Here is a 19,941-nt window from a genome sequence, read left to right as displayed (position 1 = left end):
CTGATCACGGATCTTCTTGGGGTTTCCCGGTGGCAGAGAATGGGCTGCAGGGAAGGCCTGAGCTATCTAGCTGGTGATGCCCTAGGCTGCCCGGCACTGGAAGGCTGCCTTCTAGAAAGGCAGAGGTGGGAGCCTCTGGGGCCCAGGGTCCCCGCCTCTATACCTGACCTTGTGAGGGTGCTGGCAGGCCCCTTTGCACTTGACAAGTGTGTGCAGCCATGCTTGAGAGCGTGGGCCACATTGTGGCCTTTCCCCTTCGGCCTGATGGAATATGCTGCTTCTCTGGGCCAGGGGCACCCATGAGTCCTCCAGCCTCTCCCCACTTCTTGGTCTGCTCCATCAGCGCCCAGAGGTCTTGCCAGCTCGCCAGCCCCATCCTGTCCCAGGGCAGGTGCTCAAGGCCTCATTCACACACCCCCAAACTGTGCCAGGCCTAGATCACTCCAGCCTCTTCCCCAGGCCTCCTGCTCTGGGCGCCATCTGGCTCTTTCCCACAGACCCGGCCCCACTTCAGCCTGTGGTCACGGAGGTGACCATGTGCCAGGCACAACCGGGGTGCCTGTCTGAACCCTCGGAGAATCCCAGCTATGGATCCAGTCTGCTTTTGTTCCCCTGCTTACTTCATCAGGGGAGAACGAGGAACTCAACCCTCCTCCTCCTTCCTACCATCTTCACACATCTCACTGTCCGCTCCTGGGGAGCACTGCCTGTCCACATTGCTGCTGGAAAACTGATGCCCAGGGCCAATCAGGTTCCCTCCGCAGAAGCCCCAAAAGGTGCCCCACTATCCATCCACTTGTTGCCCTCCCATTCCACACCCAACCCCGTCATGGTCCCTGGCCACTAAACCCACACCCCAGGCTGCCCCTCGGGAGCGGTGTCCGCATCCCTCCATTCCAGGAACTGGCCCTTCCTTCGGGGTGAGGCTCCAAGGAGGCCTCCCTGAAAGGCCTTCCTTCACCAGCTAGCATCTCCAGTTCTCGCCCACCTGCTCTGATGGTTGTGTGCCCTTGAGAGCTACGCTGAGAATGTGCGTTGTACTCTGTGTCAGGTTTTTTTTTTTTTTTTACCTCACACACACGTACACATCTGGACTTGCACATGGCTGCACGGGCATGTGTATGAACCCGTTATGTTCAGGAGGAAACACCCCACGGCCTCTCTTGTGTTACAAGGGAGTAGTGACAAAAGGCCGGTCTAGGGCTCCACAATAGGCAGAAAGGGTCTGAGTGTCCTGGGCGACACAGGAATCCCATGCCTGAGGATGAGAAAACCCAGAAATCCGTCTTAGGTTTCTAGAACCCCTCCTACCACAAGCCGCAGCCTTCGACAGTACACGGGGGGACGGCTGTTCGACAGGGGAACCTTGTCACTGTGTTGCCAGTCCTCTGGCCCAGCAAGACAACCTTGCTGTCCTTCCAGACACATCTATCGAGCCACGAGGAGGAGGATATGCAGGGAGGAAGAGGGGAGGCTGCAGGGACACAGAATTTAACCAGAGGACGGAAGGCCCCAGAGGAAAAGTCAGAGGGGCCTCAGGAAGACAAGCTCACCCGGACAGCATCCCCCAGGTCAAGGGGCATACGGTGCTGGCAAAGTGGGGCCTTGGGGGTATGGGGGTGGTCACGCCTTCCTCACCATCCCTCCACGTTTCCTGACTCATTCACAAGGGGAGGCCCTTCTGTGAAAACTGTCCCGTGGGCTCATTCGAGCTGCACATAATGTCATGTAAACAGCACAGTGAGGAGGGTGTTCAAAGCGCCTGACAATGGTACCAGACCATTCTGGGAAGCACAGAACAAACAAGATAAAGGGCTCCGTTCTCCTTTGGTTTTTAATTAAAGCCATATCCCTCTTGGCAGAATAGTCTGTCTGGCGGTGGGAAAGCTGGTCAGACAGCCAGCGCCATGGACAGAGGTGACCAGACCTCCTCTGGTTTCCAATGAAAACTACCCTCTGGGACCGGGGCTTCCTTCCCAGCTCAGGCTGCCACCTGCTGTGTGGGTCTGAGGTTTGGGGACAGGGCAAAGGGCTGCCCGAGCTCTTTTTGACGTCGTCCACCATCAGGCCATCCCAGAGTTCGATCCGCGTGGGGCCTTTCTTCCCGTGCACGTGGAACGCAGCCTTCTTGGGGATGGCTTTGTCCGCACAGCGCCCTGGTCAGCGGCCCAGTGCATTTCTCCAAGACGTGGGGTCCCTTGTCCTTGGTGTGGCATTGCATGGTGACCACCGTTCTGGCCTTGGTGCTGGACACCAAATCCATGGCTCCCTCCGGGCCGCTCCCCTTCTTACCGGGGGTGACCCGGTTAGCCTGTCACCAGACAGGAAACCTGTACGGCTCCCAGTATGGTGAGGTGGAGGTGTCCCCTCGAATTACTACAGATGAGTCTTCGTGGGAGGAAAAACAGCCCCTGGGGGGAAATGGTGACCGTCTGCTCAACCGCAGTGATGAGATCTGCATCCGCCTCCTCTTTTAATAGAAATGGACCCAAGCCCAGGATCCTATTTTCATGACAAGGATAAGCAGTTACATCTGGGTTGATGTAGGTCCTGGGCAGGAGCAGGATTCTTACGTCCCAGGTGGCGCACATGCCATCCTCGTGTTCAAGAGCTGCCCGTGTGATGATCCGAGCCCTGGGGTCACCCACAAACTTGGCTTTTTCACCTTCCTCTGTCTGCACCGTGAGATGCTCAATTAATTTCTCATATTTCCCTCCAGATGACGGTCGCATCAGTGTTAGGAACCTGGACATCTTCGGGGGCAGACGTGCCCACACCCGCAGCTTCGTCTGCCCCCACCATGGAGGTTTCTGCAGCTTTGCTTGTGGGCACGTTGGAACTCCTGGCGTTTCTTCTGAAGATAACGTTTCCTCTGCAGTGGGCCTTCCACCCTTTCACCAAAGCAAACTGGCCAAGATGGCAGCTCTGGAAGACGGAGATCCTGGAAAAGTCCCTCACCTCTCCGCACTGGCTCTTGAGGGCCATGTGGCCTCCTGCTAGTACCTGATGGGGGTGCCTCCCTCCTGCACCAGGGTCCTGTAGGCTGTGGGCCTGTAGAACAAGGCTCCAGCCCCCCCCCACCCCGTTGCAGATGCACTCCCTCAGGGAGCCCTAGGAAGGTAGCCCAGCCCCAGCGGGACAGGTACTGGGTGCTCGCACAGCAAGTTCTCCCCTGCATCAGAGCTGATGATAAAGGGGACCAGCTTGGTCTCCAAGAGAACGCCCAGCCCAAAGTTGTCCACCCCGCACATCGCTACTTCCTTGACATGTGTCTTGAGCAGCGCCTTTATCAGGTTCTCTGGAATCCTACAGAGCCCAAAGCCACGACCCTGAGCTTGGTGCTGTCAGAGAGGTCTTTCCCGAGCTGCACAGGGTCCGTGTAAAATCTGGAGAACTGGTGGAGGGCTGCCAACCTGTGCTCCGCCTCCGGCTCCAGACCTGGTGGGGACTGACTGACTGCCAGAGCTGCCGCATCAGAGAACAGGGAGGGCACATGGGGTGGTGACGCGGGGACAAGGTGACCCCCGACATCCTGGGAAGCATCGTGCCTCCCACCCCGTGGGACCTGAATCCAAGACCCTGTACCTGATGGGGAGGGAGCCATGCCTGCAGAGGCCCCGTGGTGGTGTCTGTTAGGGACTGACCCTGAGCCCTCAGGCTGGCCAGAAGGCCGCCTTCTACACCCCAGAACCCCCATGGGAAGGAAAGATCCTCCACATCACCCCTTCTGGGCAGCCCTCTCCATGTGGGAGGCCCCAGGGTTCTGGACCGTCCCCTTACTTCTCCACCCACACCCCTGCCCAGGAAACCTGCTCCGGCTCCAGGCCTCTCAAGCCACTTAGATGTGGGCACTTCCCACCTGTGCCCCAGCTCTCACCTGTCCTAGCTGACTCTCCATCTGGACGTCAACCAGGGCTCTCAATAACATCGTTGCCAAGAAAGGCCTCCTGATTTGCTCCCTCAAGCCTGCCCATCCACTACTTTAATTCAGGCAGGAAAATATAAAGATTCTATTAAAAATGGCCACTGGCTCGATCCACGTTTTCCATCATTCCTCCTGTATCCCCTCTTCTCCATTTCTGCTGCTACCAACCAACAAGCACGTCTCCACTCTCCCCTGCAGCTCGTGGCTCCTGTTGTTCTGACTTTGTTCTTGTCCCCCCCAGACTACGGTCCCTGCAGACGTAGGGGGCAGGGCCTTTGTTGGACACACATGCTAAGTTTTTATTTTACAACAGTTGACATTTACAGAAAAACCGCAAGGACAGTACAGATAGTTCCCAGCTACTCAGGCCCGTTTCCCCGGGAAATGCCAACATTGACATTAGCACTGTGCACTTGTCACAACTAAACGACCAACACCAAGTCTGAAGATAAACTAAACACGATGTATTCGGACCTCACTGGTCTTCCCCAGTGTCCTTTCTCTCCTCCAGGGTCCCGTCCCGGATCCCACACGGTATTCCGTTCCTACAACTACTTAGGCTCCCCGGGCTGTTACAATCTCTCAGACTTTCTTTGTGTTTGACGACCTGGACAGTTTTGAGAAACACTCGTCAGGCATCTGTAGCAGGTCCTTCAATTTGGGTTTGTCTGATGTTTTTCCCACGGTCAGGTGGAGTTCTGGGATGAACGAGATGAAGGGCCCTTCCCATTCCATCACGTCAAGGGGACACAGCACGTGCAGGACATTCCTATGAGCCTTGGTCACCTGCTAAGTTAGTGCCATCAGCTTTCTCCTCTGTGAACTCACTTCCCTCGCCCCGTCCCCACTGTACTTATGGGAAGCCTAATTCACTAAGCACCGGGGTAAGTGATGCCCTCCTCCAGGGCTGTCTCAGAGGGCTCTTTTCTAAAAACCTGACTCAGATTCCGTCATCCTCCATTGCTATGAAATACAGGGAGCCACCCTGACACGGGGCCCGGGTTCACCCACACTCAGGATGTGCCCTGCAGCTCTCAGTCTCCTCTCCCACCTCGCCCCTGCCCGCCCAGCTCCAGCCATGGCGGCCCCTTGCTGTAGCTCAGATCCACCATCCTGTGCCCACTTTCTGCCTCTCCCTCCCCCACTCCACTGCCTGCGATGAAGGAGGTTCTCCCCCAGCTGCCTGGGGAATGAATGAAGATGTGAACCCTTGTTCTACAGAGGAGGACACTGAGACCCTGAAGGTAAGTACCCTGCCAAGCTCACCGGCTTAGAGTGCTGAAGAGCTGGGATTCAAACCCAGGCCTCTCTGCTCCGAGTCTGAGGGTGTAACTGCCTCCCTTCGGCCCTGCCCAGTATGGACCGCCCACATACACGGCTGCTCTTGGGGAGGGACAACATGGACTCTCTCTTAGTGACTGAAATGTTGGTTCTGCAAAAGGAGAGGAGGGAGACCAGCGTGGTAGGGGGCTCCCGCTGTGGGTACCGTGGCTTCTGCATCCCAGTGAGCACCCAAAGTGGTTAGGGGATTATCACCCCAGTCGCTGGGCTGAGAGAGGCCAGGCCTCCAGGGCCAAAGGAGGGGGTTGCAGCTGGCTCTGTGCCAGCAGCACTGAAGAGCCTCCCGGAGAAGGTCTGCTGCCCAACCCTGAGCCTTACCGTCGTCCGTTTCCACATAGAGTCGGAGCGCCAGGTCCTTGTTCCGGCTCAGCAACCAGCGGTCACTGGCTGCTGTCACGTCCAGCACCAGCCAGCCCTCGTCCCCAGCTCGGAGCGTCTGAAGATCCAAAAACAACAAGTCAGACTCCCTGTGGACATGAAAAAACAATTAACTGAGAGCCGGCACAGCTGCCTTTGCATTTCCAGTGCCCACCCGGGGGACGCTGTGTGGGGTACCTATCCCACCTGGCTCGGGGTGTGCGCCCCGTGTGCCTTCTCTCACTTTACGTACTGCACAAAATGCTACTGGGCCCAGCAGGGCTGTGGAAACCGAGGCTTGGGAGCTCAGTGACCTGCCCATGGTCGTCCCATAGCCGGGACAGCATGGCAGTGATGTGAAGCAGGACCTATGCTGGGCCTCTCCCCGCAGTGACACGAGGCCTTGGCCAAATATCCTTCTGCCTCTGAGGGTGTACTCCCCAGGGAGCTCCCCTTCTGTCCTCTGGGAAGTGTCCCCTCCTCGGCCAGGCTTCATCAGGAGGCAGCGTGAGGGTAGGCACCTGTTGGACTGCTCCCTGACCACCTGGAACATGCTGACGTGCAGGGTCCTGTTGAGCAGGTGGGCGCTGGCCAACTTGTAAATCCGGAACTCGGCGGCTGTGACTGCCTCGCCCTCTGGGATCTGGGTCAGGTCGAAGCGGAACTCCTTCCAGTGGGGCTCCTGGTAGCCCAGGGTGCGGTCACGCTCCACTGCGAGATAGAGTGGGGCCGTCGGTCACTTGTGCTCTGCACAGAGCTGGGGCTGGGGGAGACGGGGCCCCGGGCAGCCTGGGTGGGGACGGCTCCCTCCTCTGCAAGACCCCAAGCTCTGCCTCCTGGTGCTGAGAGGGCATGGCGGGTCAATCACTGAGGTGTCCGGCACAGGGCCCAGCACACCGTGGTGCCAGCAAGAGCTGCCTCTGCTTCTCTGCTTCTGACCCCCTAGCCCTAAACCCAGCCTGCCCCACCCATCCCCTGCTGGCTCTGGGACCCAAGGATGGGACCTGAGGGCACGTCCCTCCTCTGGGACGACTGACATCAGACCCAAGGCAGAAACAGGCCACAGAGTGGACAGGGACAGAGCTGAGTGCATTTTTGAGGCCAGGGATGTGCAGAATCTGCCGATGTGTGTGCACGGAAGTCTGGGGGAGAGGGAGTGTTTGCAACTGACCCTGGAGCTGGGCCTCAAGGGCTGAGAGTGGATGTGCCCCCATGTCAAGGGAGGACACTGCAGAGGAAGGGTCCAGCCTGAAGAAAGGCCAAGGGCTGATGAATAGATAGCACAGGCAGGGAAAACAACAGCCACAAACACAGTGAAAGACAAAGGATGGCAGTTCCTGTTTGGTGACAAGGTGAGGGAAGAAGGAGTTCAGAGGGAGACCCGGAAAGAAACAAGAAGAAGCAAAGTAGGAGTGACAGCGCCTGGTGACACCTGGTCAGGTCCTGGGGAAGCTGGATGGTCCCATGATGGGTGGGATCTGAGCAGGCTTCCCAGGGGAGGTGCCACCTGAACTGGCCCTGAAGGATGGGACGGAGTCCTGTGGGGTGCAGAAGGTGGTAGGGAAGCCGTTCTAGGCAGAGGGGACCTTGGAGGCACAGGTGTGCATGCAGGGTGGGGGCATCCACAGGTCAGGGCTGTGGGGGACTAGCCCTGAGTCTAGCTGTGGTCTGACTCTGCAGTCAAATGCTCTACCACTGAGCTATACCCGCTGTGGTCTGACTCTGGAGGGTTGGAATTCCAGCCTGGGATCACCGGCTGTGCATTTGGCCAGAGGGGTTTAGGGTTCTGGGCAGCAGGGGGGGCGATGTGGTTTGAAGCGGGGGTGGAAGATAGGCGCGAAGGGGAAGGGGATGCACAGGCTGGAGGGGGGCCGAGGCGGGGCTGGTCTGTCTGGGCCAGAGGCTGGGGTGGCGAGTCAATCCCACATCCCCCCGCTGCCCGGAAATGCCCAGGATGGTATATTTAGTACCATCCCACTTTAGTCTCCTGTCACTGTCAAACGCCCCAAATCTGTTTCCAGAAAGCAGGGGTGGGAGCCACCCAGCACCTTCCCTAAAACCCAACACTGAGATTTTAATGACATGTCTGTGAGTCTTTTTAAAAACTCTCTCTCTGGCTTCTGGTGTCTGTGACCACAAGTCACCAAGCTGGTGGCAGAGGCGGATGTGGGGAACGCTTCCTGTCCTCACAGTGGGGACCGGGTCCAGCGAGGGACAGGCCAACAGCTGGGCTGGGGCCAGTGGACACATACAGTGGCGGGACAAGGTGGGCTTTTCCTTCCCAGAATGCGGTGGTGAAGAAAGACAACGGCCAGGCTCCACCAGGTTGGTGAACACGCGGCACATGTGCAGCCGGGAGCCAGGCTGCTTTAGGGGCGGTAATCCGGGGAAGGACCCATGTCCTCCCATACACGTGGAAAGCGAGGACTGCAGGGCTCTGGTCCCACACCCGGGGATGCGGGCCACAAGCACTGCCACACGCGTCCTCTCCTCCCTACGGACACTCCCACATGCACAGCTTTGGTGACAATTTCTGTGGATTCAGGAGCCGCACAGACCACCTCTGCTCTGTGGCCGTATAAGAATCCTGGATGTGCAGAACGCCCCAGGTTGAGGCTGCTGGCTGTGACAGGGTATGGCCCAGAGTGGGAAGGAAGGTGGCTCTGTCCCACCCTTCACCTGACTCCTCACAGAGCCTCAAACCTGGATCCGTGAACACATATCTGCTCCCAAGGCCGTGAGGCTAGCGTGCGGGTGGGGCCGCAGGCGATCTCGTTCCGCAGGCCTGTGGTTGAATTCCTGTCGGATCTGGGGGCCGAGGGGACAACCCACAAACCTGCCATCTCCCTTGGGGGACCATGCTCTGGGGCCTCCCTCCGTTGCTGACTTGGGGGTCCATGTGTGTAGGGTCAGGGGAGCCTTGTGCACCTGAACTGAACCCGGTTCCAAGCTTCCACCCTATGTGTTTGTGAAATCGATGAACCACCCAGTAGCTCAGCACAGGAAACTGCCTGCCCTGGCTGTTCCAGGCAAGCACCAGAAGCCAGGACATTGTGAGGAAAGTGGTGCTTTTCATCAGAAACTGTTAAAACTTCCTGGGATAGAGCATTATGCTAGACATGACTGCAACTGACCAAAGGGGGGTGGCCCCTCTCTCTATGCTGGAACCTGTAGAAGTATAGCTTTCCAGCAGTTGCTTCTGTGTATTAGAAAAGTTTTCTTTTCTTTTAGGAGGTAAGGGGCAGAGGGAGTGGGAGTTGTATGCAGGCTCCATGCTGGATCTCACAACCCCGAGATCATGACCTGAGCTGAAGTCAGGAGTCTTAACTGACTTAGCCAACTGAGCCACCCAGGTGCCCCAGAAATAGTATTTCTCGAAAGCTGGTGTTGAGGAATAGTAGCTCTTAGGATCTGGATTTGCCCCTACAGTAGCTCCTGGGCCACCTGCCCCTGCCTTTGCCACTAACATGCACTGAGAAGTATAGGTCCTCTGGCCTGTAGTTCAGGCTTCTGACCCCAGACCTGAGCCTATCAGTGACCAGATACTTTCCCCGGCCTCAATATTCTCATCTGTGAACTGGAGATACTAGGAGTCTTTCCACAGAGGGGCCTGAAAGGGCTTTGGGAGGGGCAGGCATTATCAGGTAGGTACGACTGATGGCCATTCCATAGGAACAGGAGTTGAGAAGGTGTGCAGGCCTCCAATTTTCTCACTTCATCCCTCTATCAAAGTGATAACCTCCTGCCAGCACCAGTAGAACCTTCATGTGTGAATCTCAGGAGCCCAGAGGAAGGAGAAGGAGACTTTCAATTTTCTTTTTCTAAATAAGAGTACGGAATGAAAGGTTATGTAACATAAAAATATATTAATTCAATTGAAAGGTATTTGGATGGTTTCCTTTTTATTTGCCTGACCTTTGTCAAGGCATTTGATCCTCTGGGCCTCATATCCACATCTGCAAAATGACCATTTGATACAGGGGCCATTGAAACTTCAAAAGGCTATGTTTGCTACTGGAGTAGGTACTTGGTTCTGGTCCAGCAAATGCTTCTAACATATCACACAGGAGCATTTCCTTCTTTCCCACCTTCATGCCGAGCCTCCACTTTCCCAAGGTCTGGAATCTCCCAAAGATGCCCAGGCTCAGAAAGGCAGCCCCTCAGAACCACCACTGAGGCTGTTCTGGCTCAGGCACAAAATAGAAACTGACCCTTTATGAAAGTGCTGAACATTCCAGAACATCAGAGCTCTAAGGACAGAGGTCACCACACACAGTCTCCTTCCACTTTTATACACACACAGAGATGGAACCCAGGGATCCGGACTCCCATCTGGGTTGCTCCACTACATCAGGCTGGACCTTCACCATCTGATGTTGAAAGGACAGCATAAAAATCCAGCTGGAAGTGGACTGCTGCTGCCTTCCACCCTCTGCCATTGTTGATGGTCTGCAGAGGGAATTTATGGGAAAGGCCAAGGTCTGCGCAATGTGACTTCTTGGGTTTTCCCAGTAATTTTTTTTTTTTTTTTTGCTACTGCTTATGGGTTTGGGAAGTTCATTTCCCAGTCCCTGGCAGATATGGCTAGGCTGAAGGAGGAGTGGGTGCTCCCCTCCTGGCCTATGTTCTGGATCCCGGCCATCAGAGATATGTCTTGTCAGGAATCCTCTCCCTGGGGTGGCTCTGGGGGAACCATTGATGCCTGGGACAAGATTTCCAGGTAGTCAATTATTTCCTCCATCTGCAACATCTGGGGTGAGGATTCCTAATTGGTGGTGGGGGGTTGGGGGTGGGCAGTCCCATAATTTCATCTTTGACCATATGGGAAAAGACTCCTGACTATACATGCTCAGGATGATTTCTATAAACCCTCAATCTTCCCATTCATTTTTCCTGGTGACATCCAGGAGAATTAATTCATTTGCTCCTACACATTTGAAAGCAGTGCTTACTGTATGCAGATCACTGTGGAGGTACTGGGGAAACCAGAGCTGGGGACACAGAGGGACCCCCCCCTCCACCCCCAAGGAATCTGCAGTGCGTGTGGAAGTAGCAAACAAGGTGATTTTATGTGAGTGGCTATGAAGGATGTCAAGGGAGGGGTGGGACTGGGGATAACACAGGAAGGGTGTGTGGGAGTCACTTTATGCTTTTAGCTTTATTTTGAGATAATTTTAAGTGATTTAGATTTAGAGAACAGTCCTTCCCCATACTCTTTACCCAGCTTCCCCTAACGATAACATCATGTGTAACTAAACCACAGCCTAATTATCAAAACCACAAAAGTGCTTTGGTACAAGGCTATTAACTACAGTCTTTTCTAGAATTTTGCCATGTTTTCCACTATTTATCTCTTCAATGTTCCCGACTTCCATCCAGGGCCTCACACTGCATTTAGCTTTTAGGTCTCCTGAGTCTCCTCTGGCCTGTAACAACTTTAAGTCTTTCCTTTTCTTTCATGAAATTAACACTTTTGTTTATTTAATTTTTATTTTTTTTAAGTAGTCTCCACGCCCAACATGGAGCTTGAACTCACAACTCTGAGATAAGACCTGAGGTGAGATCAAGAGTCGAATGTTTAACGACTGAGCCACCCAGGTGCCCCTGGACACGGACACTTTTCAAATGCCCCTCAGTGTCAGTTTCTCTGATGTTTTTCCATTAGATTGAAGTTATGGATTTTGGAGAAAAACAAGCACATCAACTTGGACAACATGGCAGCATTATTCCTAATAATATTAATTGATTCTTTGATTAAGGTGCTGTCCAAGGATTCAAAGAGGCTTTGTGACCTGGGAAGAATCTGATAAAACTCAACAGTTGTTGATGTTACAATAGTCCAGGACCCTGTGAGGTAGGCTGGAAACCATGGATGGTTTTTAGGGGCCCACAGAGGCTCTTGACAGCCACCTCCATCAAGACACTGGGCATGGCAGGGCACGAGCCCACCATCAGGGATAGAGAGTGCCGCTACTGTTTCCACAGGCACCTTATTTCCTACAAAGCTCCATGTGAGGAGGCAGAGTTTGCTTTCTTAACTCCATTACTGTGGCTCCAGGCAATTAAACAATCATAGGACTCCTGACCTCCTCCCTCCAGCGTCTGATAAAATGACCTCTGCTTTCCACATTTGCTTATGGGTAAGGATGCTGTGTGCCAGAGATGTCCTTGACTGCAAGGCCGCTGACTACGTTCTGCCTTTCTGCCTCTGAGGACCTGCACCCACCACTCATGGGCTAGATCTCCAGTTGCCACAACCTGAATCCAACAGCCCAACACCAACAATGGCTTTGGATATTTTTGTGACTTGGACAAAATTTAAGGGTATTTGGATGATCTAAATCTGTCTTGTTTCTGACCAAAAAGTAAGACTTTAAAAGACACCCTCTTCCTTTAGCTCAGAGTGGCTGTTAAGAAAACAGAATCGCCTGACCTTCCTGACCTCAAACCCTTCCCCAGCCCCGCAGGGTCCCCAGGAGGAGCCCAAGCTCTGGTTCTGCCCCACCAATCCCCCGAGCTCATGGCCTCCTGGGCCTTCTGGCTACAGATACCTCTTCCCTCCCCTGAAGGCCCTCCCCAAAGTGCCCTCTCCTGAGTCGCCCCATTCTGCCCTGTCTAAAGGATGCTTTTCCTCTCAGTCCAGCTTTCAAGGCCCCTCGTCCTCCTCTGACCTCACACAGATCAGTCTGCTGGCCTCTCTCCCCTGTCCCGGGGTCCCCATCTCTGGTTCATGTGTCCCTCTGGACGGTGAGCAATTAAGGGCAGGACTGTACCATGTGGGGCGGAAACGGGAGGCTCTCAGTGGAGTGTCATTGAGTTCCCTTTGTTCCAGGGGCCCAGAGAGGGCATGTGTCTGCAGGTTCTTCCCAAGCTCCGCAGGACAGTGGGGCAGCTGCTGGTCTGGGAATGGCTTTTACAGCACAGCGGGTCTCCGTCAGAAGCCGTTCACATTTTCACTTTGCTGTGGGACTAGCCCCCCCCTCCAATGGCCAGGCTGCTGAGGTGGAGGGCAGGCTCCCAAGGGTCCCAGAGGCAGAGACACTGGTCCCATCCGGCTAGTCCTGCTAGTGACAAGGCTGAGGGGCCCCCTTCAGACCTAAAGCAAGACCCGGGTCTCTGTGCCTGGTGCGGGCCCTGGGAGGAGCTGCAGCACTGATCACCTACCAGTTCTGCGTCTGAAGGGCTTCTCCCTCCCACCCAGAAATCTCAGTAGTGTCCAGAGGAGGCCAAGGAGGCTTCATTTCTAAGGTATTTTTAGTCAGTTTTCATTACCGACTTTTTTCAAGAGCTGCTTCCATAAATGGCTCTGCACTCATGATTGCCAGTCCAGACCTCAGACAGCTTTAGACCCCAAATTAAAAGGGGACACCCGCACACTCCACCACATCAAGTCAGTCAAGGCCTAAAATAGATCTAAGGAGATTGAGCAATTCCAGTGCAATTCCGGGGAAAGAACTGAACTGTGGGAGTTTTCCAGAAAGATGTGGTCACAGTGACACATCCCTTTTTCCCGTGGGGAATGGGTTCCCATGAGGAGGTGGAGTGGGTGTACCTCCCTGTCCTGGGCCCCAGACTTAAAGACAATGTGAGATGCGTGGTACCAGATTCCCTGTAGGTGGCAAAATTAGGATGGGAGGGTCACCTGTCAATGAGGTTCTGCTGTCCCCTCAGAATGCCTGCTGAAGCCACCTTCCTCCAGGCAGGGTCCTGGGAGGACTGGAGATCCCAGGGAAGTGTTTAGGGAGATGCTGCACCCATGGTCAGCCTCCATAAGGAGAGGGAGGGCAGGCCCTGCTCTGCCCCAGCTGACCAGGCCCAGGCTCCTGCACCTTGCCAATCTGCCCCATGCACCTGCCACACAGGAGCTGGGGTGCACAGTGGGAGGGGGGATGTCATGGAGAGTCAGATCTGGCCCCTGTTCTCAGGTTGTTCATGGTTTCTTAGGAAGCAGGAGAAAGGGGCAAGGCATGGCTCTGAATGAGGCTGGTAGAAAGTGACTCAAATCCTAAGAAAAATACATAGGACGGGGGATGGAACTTCAAGGATAGAAGAAGCCTGTCTCTTTGGGAGTAGTTGGGGTGGAGACAGACTTATGAAAACTTCTGCCCACACACCCCCCTTTTAAAGATCTTATTTATTTGAGACAGAGAGAGAGAATACAAGTGGGAGGTAGTGGCAGAGGGAGAGGGAGAAACAGGCTTCCCACTGAACCAGGAGCCTGATGTGGAGCTCAGTCCGAGGACCCTGAGATCATGACCTGAGCTGAAGGCAGACACTTAACTGACTGAGCCACCCAGGCACCATGGGCCTACCCTTTTTAAAGTAGAACTGGAGGTGAGTTAGAGTTACTAACATTACTCAGTAAGTTCCTGCCATGTAACAAGCATCTAGCTAGCATTACTGCACATTTCGCCTAGTTCCGCACAACCCTGGGAATGAGGCCTTAAAGGTAAGGAAATGAGGTTCCAAGACTTTAAAAAGCACCTGTGTATCATCTCCCAGCTCCCAAGTGGCAGAGTCAGGATTAAAATACAGGTTTACAACAGCCCCAGCCACATGTGCATGTTCACAGCACCTGTATTCCTTACCCCAAACAAGAAATGACTTAAATAAAATTTAAATTTAAATTAACTTTAAATTTAATGAAATAAATTTCTTTATTAAGAAATTAATAAAACTGGATAAATGCATATACTTGAGGAATGCAATACAATTCAATTCTTAAAAGAAGAACCATGTGGGTGCCTGGCTGCCTCAGTCAGAAGAGCATCTGACTCTTGATTTGATGTCAGGGTTATGAGTTCAGGCCCCACACTGGGTGTGGAGATTACTTTAAAAAAAAAAAAAACACTTAAAAAAGAACTGCAAATACAATAACAAGCACGAATGTCAAAAAAATTATGTTGAGTGAAACAGTAGACATAAAAGCACACACTGTATGATTCCAGGCATAGGAAGCTCAAAGATAGGGGACATGAATGCATTGTGATAGAAGTGAGAAAGTGGTTGCCCATGGGCTGGTGGGAAAAGGATCCCCAGGAGCACCCGTGTCACCTGTTTCTGTGTGATCTGAATGGTGTGTATTGAGCATGTCTCATGTCTTACTTTTGTAACCCCCAACAAATAAAGACACTTTAAATAGGATTCTCTTTACAACCTACATTCCAGACAGTCCAATTCTGCTACACATAATGCACTTATGGGCCAGGGCACCATGGGGGTGGAGAGGCGGCTTCTATACAGGAGAAGAGCAGAGGAGACAGAAAGCGGACCTGCTGGGTGGCCTTGGGAAAATCACCTAACTTCTCCAAGCTTCACTCTCCTCTTTGCCAAAACATAGATGTGACTGTAATTGTACTGCAAATGAAGGCACAGACCTGGAGGTTCTGGGCTCAAGGTCCTCACCAGGCATCATCTCACATGCTCCCGGAACAGCTCTGGTGGGTGAGTACCCTGAGTGCCTCCATTTTACAGAGGAAGAAACTGAGCCTCCTGGAGGTGGACTAGAAGATCCAGATCACACTCACAGCAGGTGGTAGCACTGAGATGCAGATTCTGTCTGAGTCCATGGTCAGAACCCCCCATCCAGGTCCCCTCTGCCTTCCCCTGTCCCTCGTTTCCTGGTTTCCAGATTAGGGGGGGTGCCACTGTCTACACCACTTGACAACCATCTCTGTGGTTTATGTATTTATTATTTGCATCCCCCCTCTGAAGACTGGTTCCATGAGGGCTGGACTTGGTTAGGCTCACTGTCACATCCCAGTAACCAGAACTGTGCCTGGCACATGGCAGTTATCACACAACTATTTGTTGAGTGAATTCATGAAAAATGAAAGAATTCCCTAGTAAAGAACCAAAGAAAGTGACCCTGGGGTCATGGAGACCAAGCATTGCCCCTTCAAGGTCACAGGGCTGAGGAGGATGTGGGCCAGAGTCCTCGTTTCCACTTAGCCCTACTGCCCCCAAATAGAACACCTCAGGTCAACACCTACGTCCTCGGCTACCCAAGGCACGGGAGTAAGTCTGCTCAGAGAAGGGCTGGGACAACAGTGAAGACGGCTCCATGCATTTTTGGCTAGACCTCTGCCTGCAGGGCTATCTGTGCCTCAGTTTCTCGACCTGGAATTCGGCATCTTCTGCTCCTGACTCAAGGTGGAGAAGGACCAGAAGGAACACGCAGAGTCAGTCCTTCCCTCCTCATTCCTCCCTCACCAGCGGCAGGACCAGCCCCAGGTGCCTAAGGTACAGCCGGTCAGGGGCCTAAGGTACAGCCGGTCAGACCCACCCTCCAGCCCAGGGGGTGGGGCAGTGCGGTGAGGAACTGTCTCCAGCACAGGGCCACAGGGTCAGGGCTGGGAGGCCCCTCGCTTCCTGACACCATTGCTGTGGACTGGACGAGAAAGCAGAGGGAAGGGAGGTGACTCGGGACAGGAAGGAATCAGTGGTGGGTCCAGGAGGTGTAAGAATGTGAATGTTGCCTCCCAGCTCAGGGCTCTCCTCTCCCGGAGCACAGGAGACACTCGGGACAGACCCCATCTGCTCCACATGGGCATCAGCCCCCCTCAGCATGTCCTGACCAAGGGGAGCCAAGAGTGTACAGTCTGAGACAGACAGGCCAGGAAGGGGCCCCAGCTCTGACCACAGCCCCGGCCTCCCTCTGGAGATGCTGGCAGCCATGACAGAGGTGTCCTAAAGCATCTGCTTGGGCACAGATGCCCGGCCTGTAGGCTGGAGGCCCGTGACAGGGCCAAGGCCTCTGGTCCCACAGGATGCCGTGGATGGTCAGGGGCCTGGCAGGCACTAGGTCTGGCTTCTGGAGCAGATGAGGCCAGTAGGAGAGGTGGAGCTGGTGGTGCGGGTACAGGAGCCCAGCTGTGGGCGCAGATACCACCATGACTGCCATCAGGCTCTGTGGCGGTTCAAGGGCCTGGGGCCTGGGCCTCCAAAGAAGCAAAGACTCCTGCTAGGTGTCTAACCCTCCCACCCCCACAGCCTAGGTAATTACCAGTTAAACCACTCACACTGCAAGAGTTCTACTAGTGCAATTAGTACATCAGAATAAAGAGGCCCTCTGACAGCTGGCTGGGCCCGCCCACAGACTGGGCTTCCACCAAACAAAGATCTGCTTGTTAATCCCACAGCGTCAGAGGCCTCAGATCTTAATGAAACACACACAGACAGCGTGGGAAGAAGCTGGCATCAGGAATCCACAGGCCCTGGATGATGCCATGGATGAGCTGTGTGGCCCTGGGCTGGCCATTTTACCTCTCTGAGCCCATGCAAAGGGGGCTGGTAAAACAGCTTACATGTCGCTAGATGGGTGCAACAAAGGCTCTTCAGGTGCTCGTTTTTATTTTTAAAATAGGTACAGGCACCTCTTGGTTGGCTTTTAAAATCTGTTTCTGGGTTGCATATAGGAAGTGTGGGACATTCCCAACACACCCAACCAAGGCTGGGCAGCAGCTGGCAGGGAGCTGGGGCAACAGGGACCAGTCCAGGTGCACCTACTAGAGGGCTGATTTTCTGCTCCTCCCATCTATCAACCCATCCCACAATACCCCTGATGATGCACTGATCTCTATGAGCTCCATTTTACAAGGATGGATCTGTGGCTCCAAGAGGGCAAGGGGCTTGCCTGAGGTCACATAGCAGAGGCAGGAGAGAAATCAGATTTGTGTGAGCTAAGGTGCTGCTTAATTCGCAGTAAGAGCTCCCACCAAGGCTGTGCACGCCTTCACCCTGGGGATGCAGGAGAAGCAGGACACTGGCTGGGCGGTGACTCACTCTAATGGATGCTGCCCTTAGGGACATTCTCAGGATGACTGTATCCACAACCCTTCCTGGTTCTGAGCCCCAGGTCAGCTTGTCCTGAGGACAGGGATCTAGCCTCGTTCCACACATGGTCTCTTAAGTCCTGAGTCCCCCACCCAGCCCTTAACCAACAAGGTGGCATTCAGAACCCATTGACCCAGTCCTATGCCTGGCACCCGGCTCTCACCAGAGGTTAACAGCCACTTCCTGGTGCTCACTCCCCACCTCAGCCCACCCACCAGCTCTGGGATGTGGTGGACAGAGGTCTCCTTGACTGTCCAATCTGCCTGCCCTTATAGAGGAAGCGAATGGCTGAAAACCCCACAAAACCTGCTGCTGCTCCATCCCCTGGGTTTTTCTGCCTAAACCCCTCTGGAAGCTCTTTCCACCTTGAAAGTCTGCCCTCCTGACAGTAGAAATATCATCTTCTTGAGGACCTGATGTAGGGCCAAACAACCTGGGCCTGTCCTGACTGGGCCATGGAGAGGCTGTGCTGTCCTGGGCATGACATTACCTCTCTGAGCCTCACTGTCCTCATCTGGGAGATGGGGATGAATCTCATGTCTGTTCCCGGGGTTGTGGGGAGGGGTGAGCGTGATGCTGTACGTGAAGGGATGCTTGTGGCTTTGGCAAGGGTCCTGTCTCCACCTCAGCCTGAGCTGTAGTCCTGCAATCCCACATCCAGTCTGGTGTCTGCTCCAGCCCAGAACCCTGGTCCTCACTGGCTACAGACAGGAGGCAAAGCAGATAGGGGACATTCACGACTGCAGATTAAAGAGATTTAGTTGGGGCGCCTGGGTGGCTCAGTGGATTAAGCCGCTGCCTTCAGCTTGGGTCATGATCCCAGGGTCCTGGGATCAAGCCCCACATCGGGCTCTCTGCTCTGTGGGAAGCCTGCTTCCTCTTCTCTCTCTGCCTGCCTCTCGCCAACTTCTGATCTCTGTCTGTCAAATAAGTAAATAAAATAAATCTTTAAAAAAAATAAAATAAAATAAAGAGATTTAGTAATGGGGAGACACCTTCGAGTACTCTAACCACAAATGGGTCCACGACTTGGAGAAAAATTACTGTAGAAAGGAAAGGCTGGGCTTTGTGTGGAAGAACGAGGAGGGTTCAAGGGGCCTACTGGGTCCTTCCACCGGCCTGGACACTCACTGCATGCCAGCCATGTCCCAGGTGCTAGGCCCAGGGTGACAGGACCACTGACTGCCTCATTGAGCTCAGAGGCTACTCCTTCCCGCCTGCTGCCCTGGCAGCCACACCCTCACCTGCAGGAGCTGGGGCTCTGGCCAGGGAACAGGCAGCTGTGCACTCAGGACATCTGGGTTCTCAGCGCCGGTCACTTTGATGATGTGACTGGGGCTTTCCACACTGAACTTTGTCCTTTTCCAGTACCGCCCTTATCACTGTGACAGCATCCGGGCCTGTTTACTCATCTGTCTCCCCGGGACCAAACTGTCTTCCTGGCACTGTCCAGTCCACCCGACAGGAGATGATTCCTACCCTTGGGTGTGTTCGGGAGCGGGACGAACGCGCACATCCCTGGTACTCACATTCGCACCTCTGCCGGATCCTGTCCGCTAACCCACGAAGCCCCCCCACCCACCTTGGACTTGGCCCTGAGCTCCACACTTCTCACCCCTTCTTGGGGGCGTGGCCACGACCAGGGGGCACCTGTTCGCGGCAGGGGGCGCACTGGCCAAGGCGGTGTACATGCCCCTGCCGCCCGCGAGGGGTCTCCAGCCCCGTCCGCACACGCGCGTCCACGCGGAGGCCGCAGGGTCGTCTGGGCTCCAGACGCCCAGCCGGCGGCCGCACTCACCCATGTTGACGAAGCTCATGACCAGGTCGGCGCGGCCCGGGGGCCACTCCGGGGGACCGCCGTCCTCGTCGTCGTCGTCGGCCATGGCGTGGTACAGGTCCAGCATGAAGAGCGGCGCCGACGCGGGCAGCCGGGCGGCGGCGGGGGGCGCGCGGGGCCGGGGCCGCCCGGGCAGCCCCAGCACCGCCAGGATCTCGCGCTGCATGTCGCGGCGCTCGCGCGGGCCCAGGCGGCGGACCGGGCAGCCGGCCGGGGGGCGCGGGCCGGGACCACCACCGCTCAGCGCGCACAGCGCCAGACCCACGAGCCACAGCGGCCCGGGGCGCGCGGCCATGGCGGGCCGGACTGGCGCTCAGCGGGTGCGCATCCGCTTTGGGGCCGAGAGTGGCCTGGGGCCGCCCCGACGGCGAGTGGCGGGCGAGGCTCGGGGTCGGCGCCTCCGGTCTGGGTAGCAGGCGGCCGCGGCGCTACCTCAGCCCGCCTCCCGCGCCGCACCTGCTGGGCTCCCGGCGGGGTCGACCAGGCCTCCGTCGCCTCGCGGTAGGCGCTCCTCCGGTGCCGGGGGACTGGCGGCTAATCTGTCTGTGGCCGCTGTGCCGGTCAGTCGGCTGCTGCAGAGGCCGCTTCCGAGGCAGGGGCGACAGGCGAGCTTCTGTCGGCGCTGAGTGCGGCGCGTACCCGCGGG

The 19,941-nt window shown here is 55.3% G+C and overlaps 1 protein-coding gene across 1 annotated transcript in view; it reads right to left on the bottom strand.

The window, feature by feature from the left end:
- The window catches only part of BMP8A (bone morphogenetic protein 8a), a 31,069-nt gene extending 11,479 nt beyond the window's left edge, over nucleotides 1-19,590 (bottom strand). The window contains exons 1-3 of the mRNA XM_044237888.1: nucleotides 19,257-19,590; nucleotides 6,145-6,334; nucleotides 5,585-5,733 (exon numbers count right to left, since the gene is read on the bottom strand). Of these exons, the coding sequence (XP_044093823.1) occupies nucleotides 5,585-5,733; nucleotides 6,145-6,334; nucleotides 19,257-19,590 (673 nt within the window). The remainder of the gene's footprint in view (nucleotides 1-5,584; nucleotides 5,734-6,144; nucleotides 6,335-19,256) is intronic.
- Between the last annotated feature and the right edge of the window lie 351 nt (nucleotides 19,591-19,941).

This window comes from Neovison vison, chromosome 2 (genome assembly GCF_020171115.1).
Source record: "Neovison vison isolate M4711 chromosome 2, ASM_NN_V1, whole genome shotgun sequence".
NCBI lineage: Eukaryota > Metazoa > Chordata > Mammalia > Carnivora > Mustelidae > Neogale > Neogale vison.
This window is presented reverse-complemented; position numbering and strand designations above follow the sequence as displayed.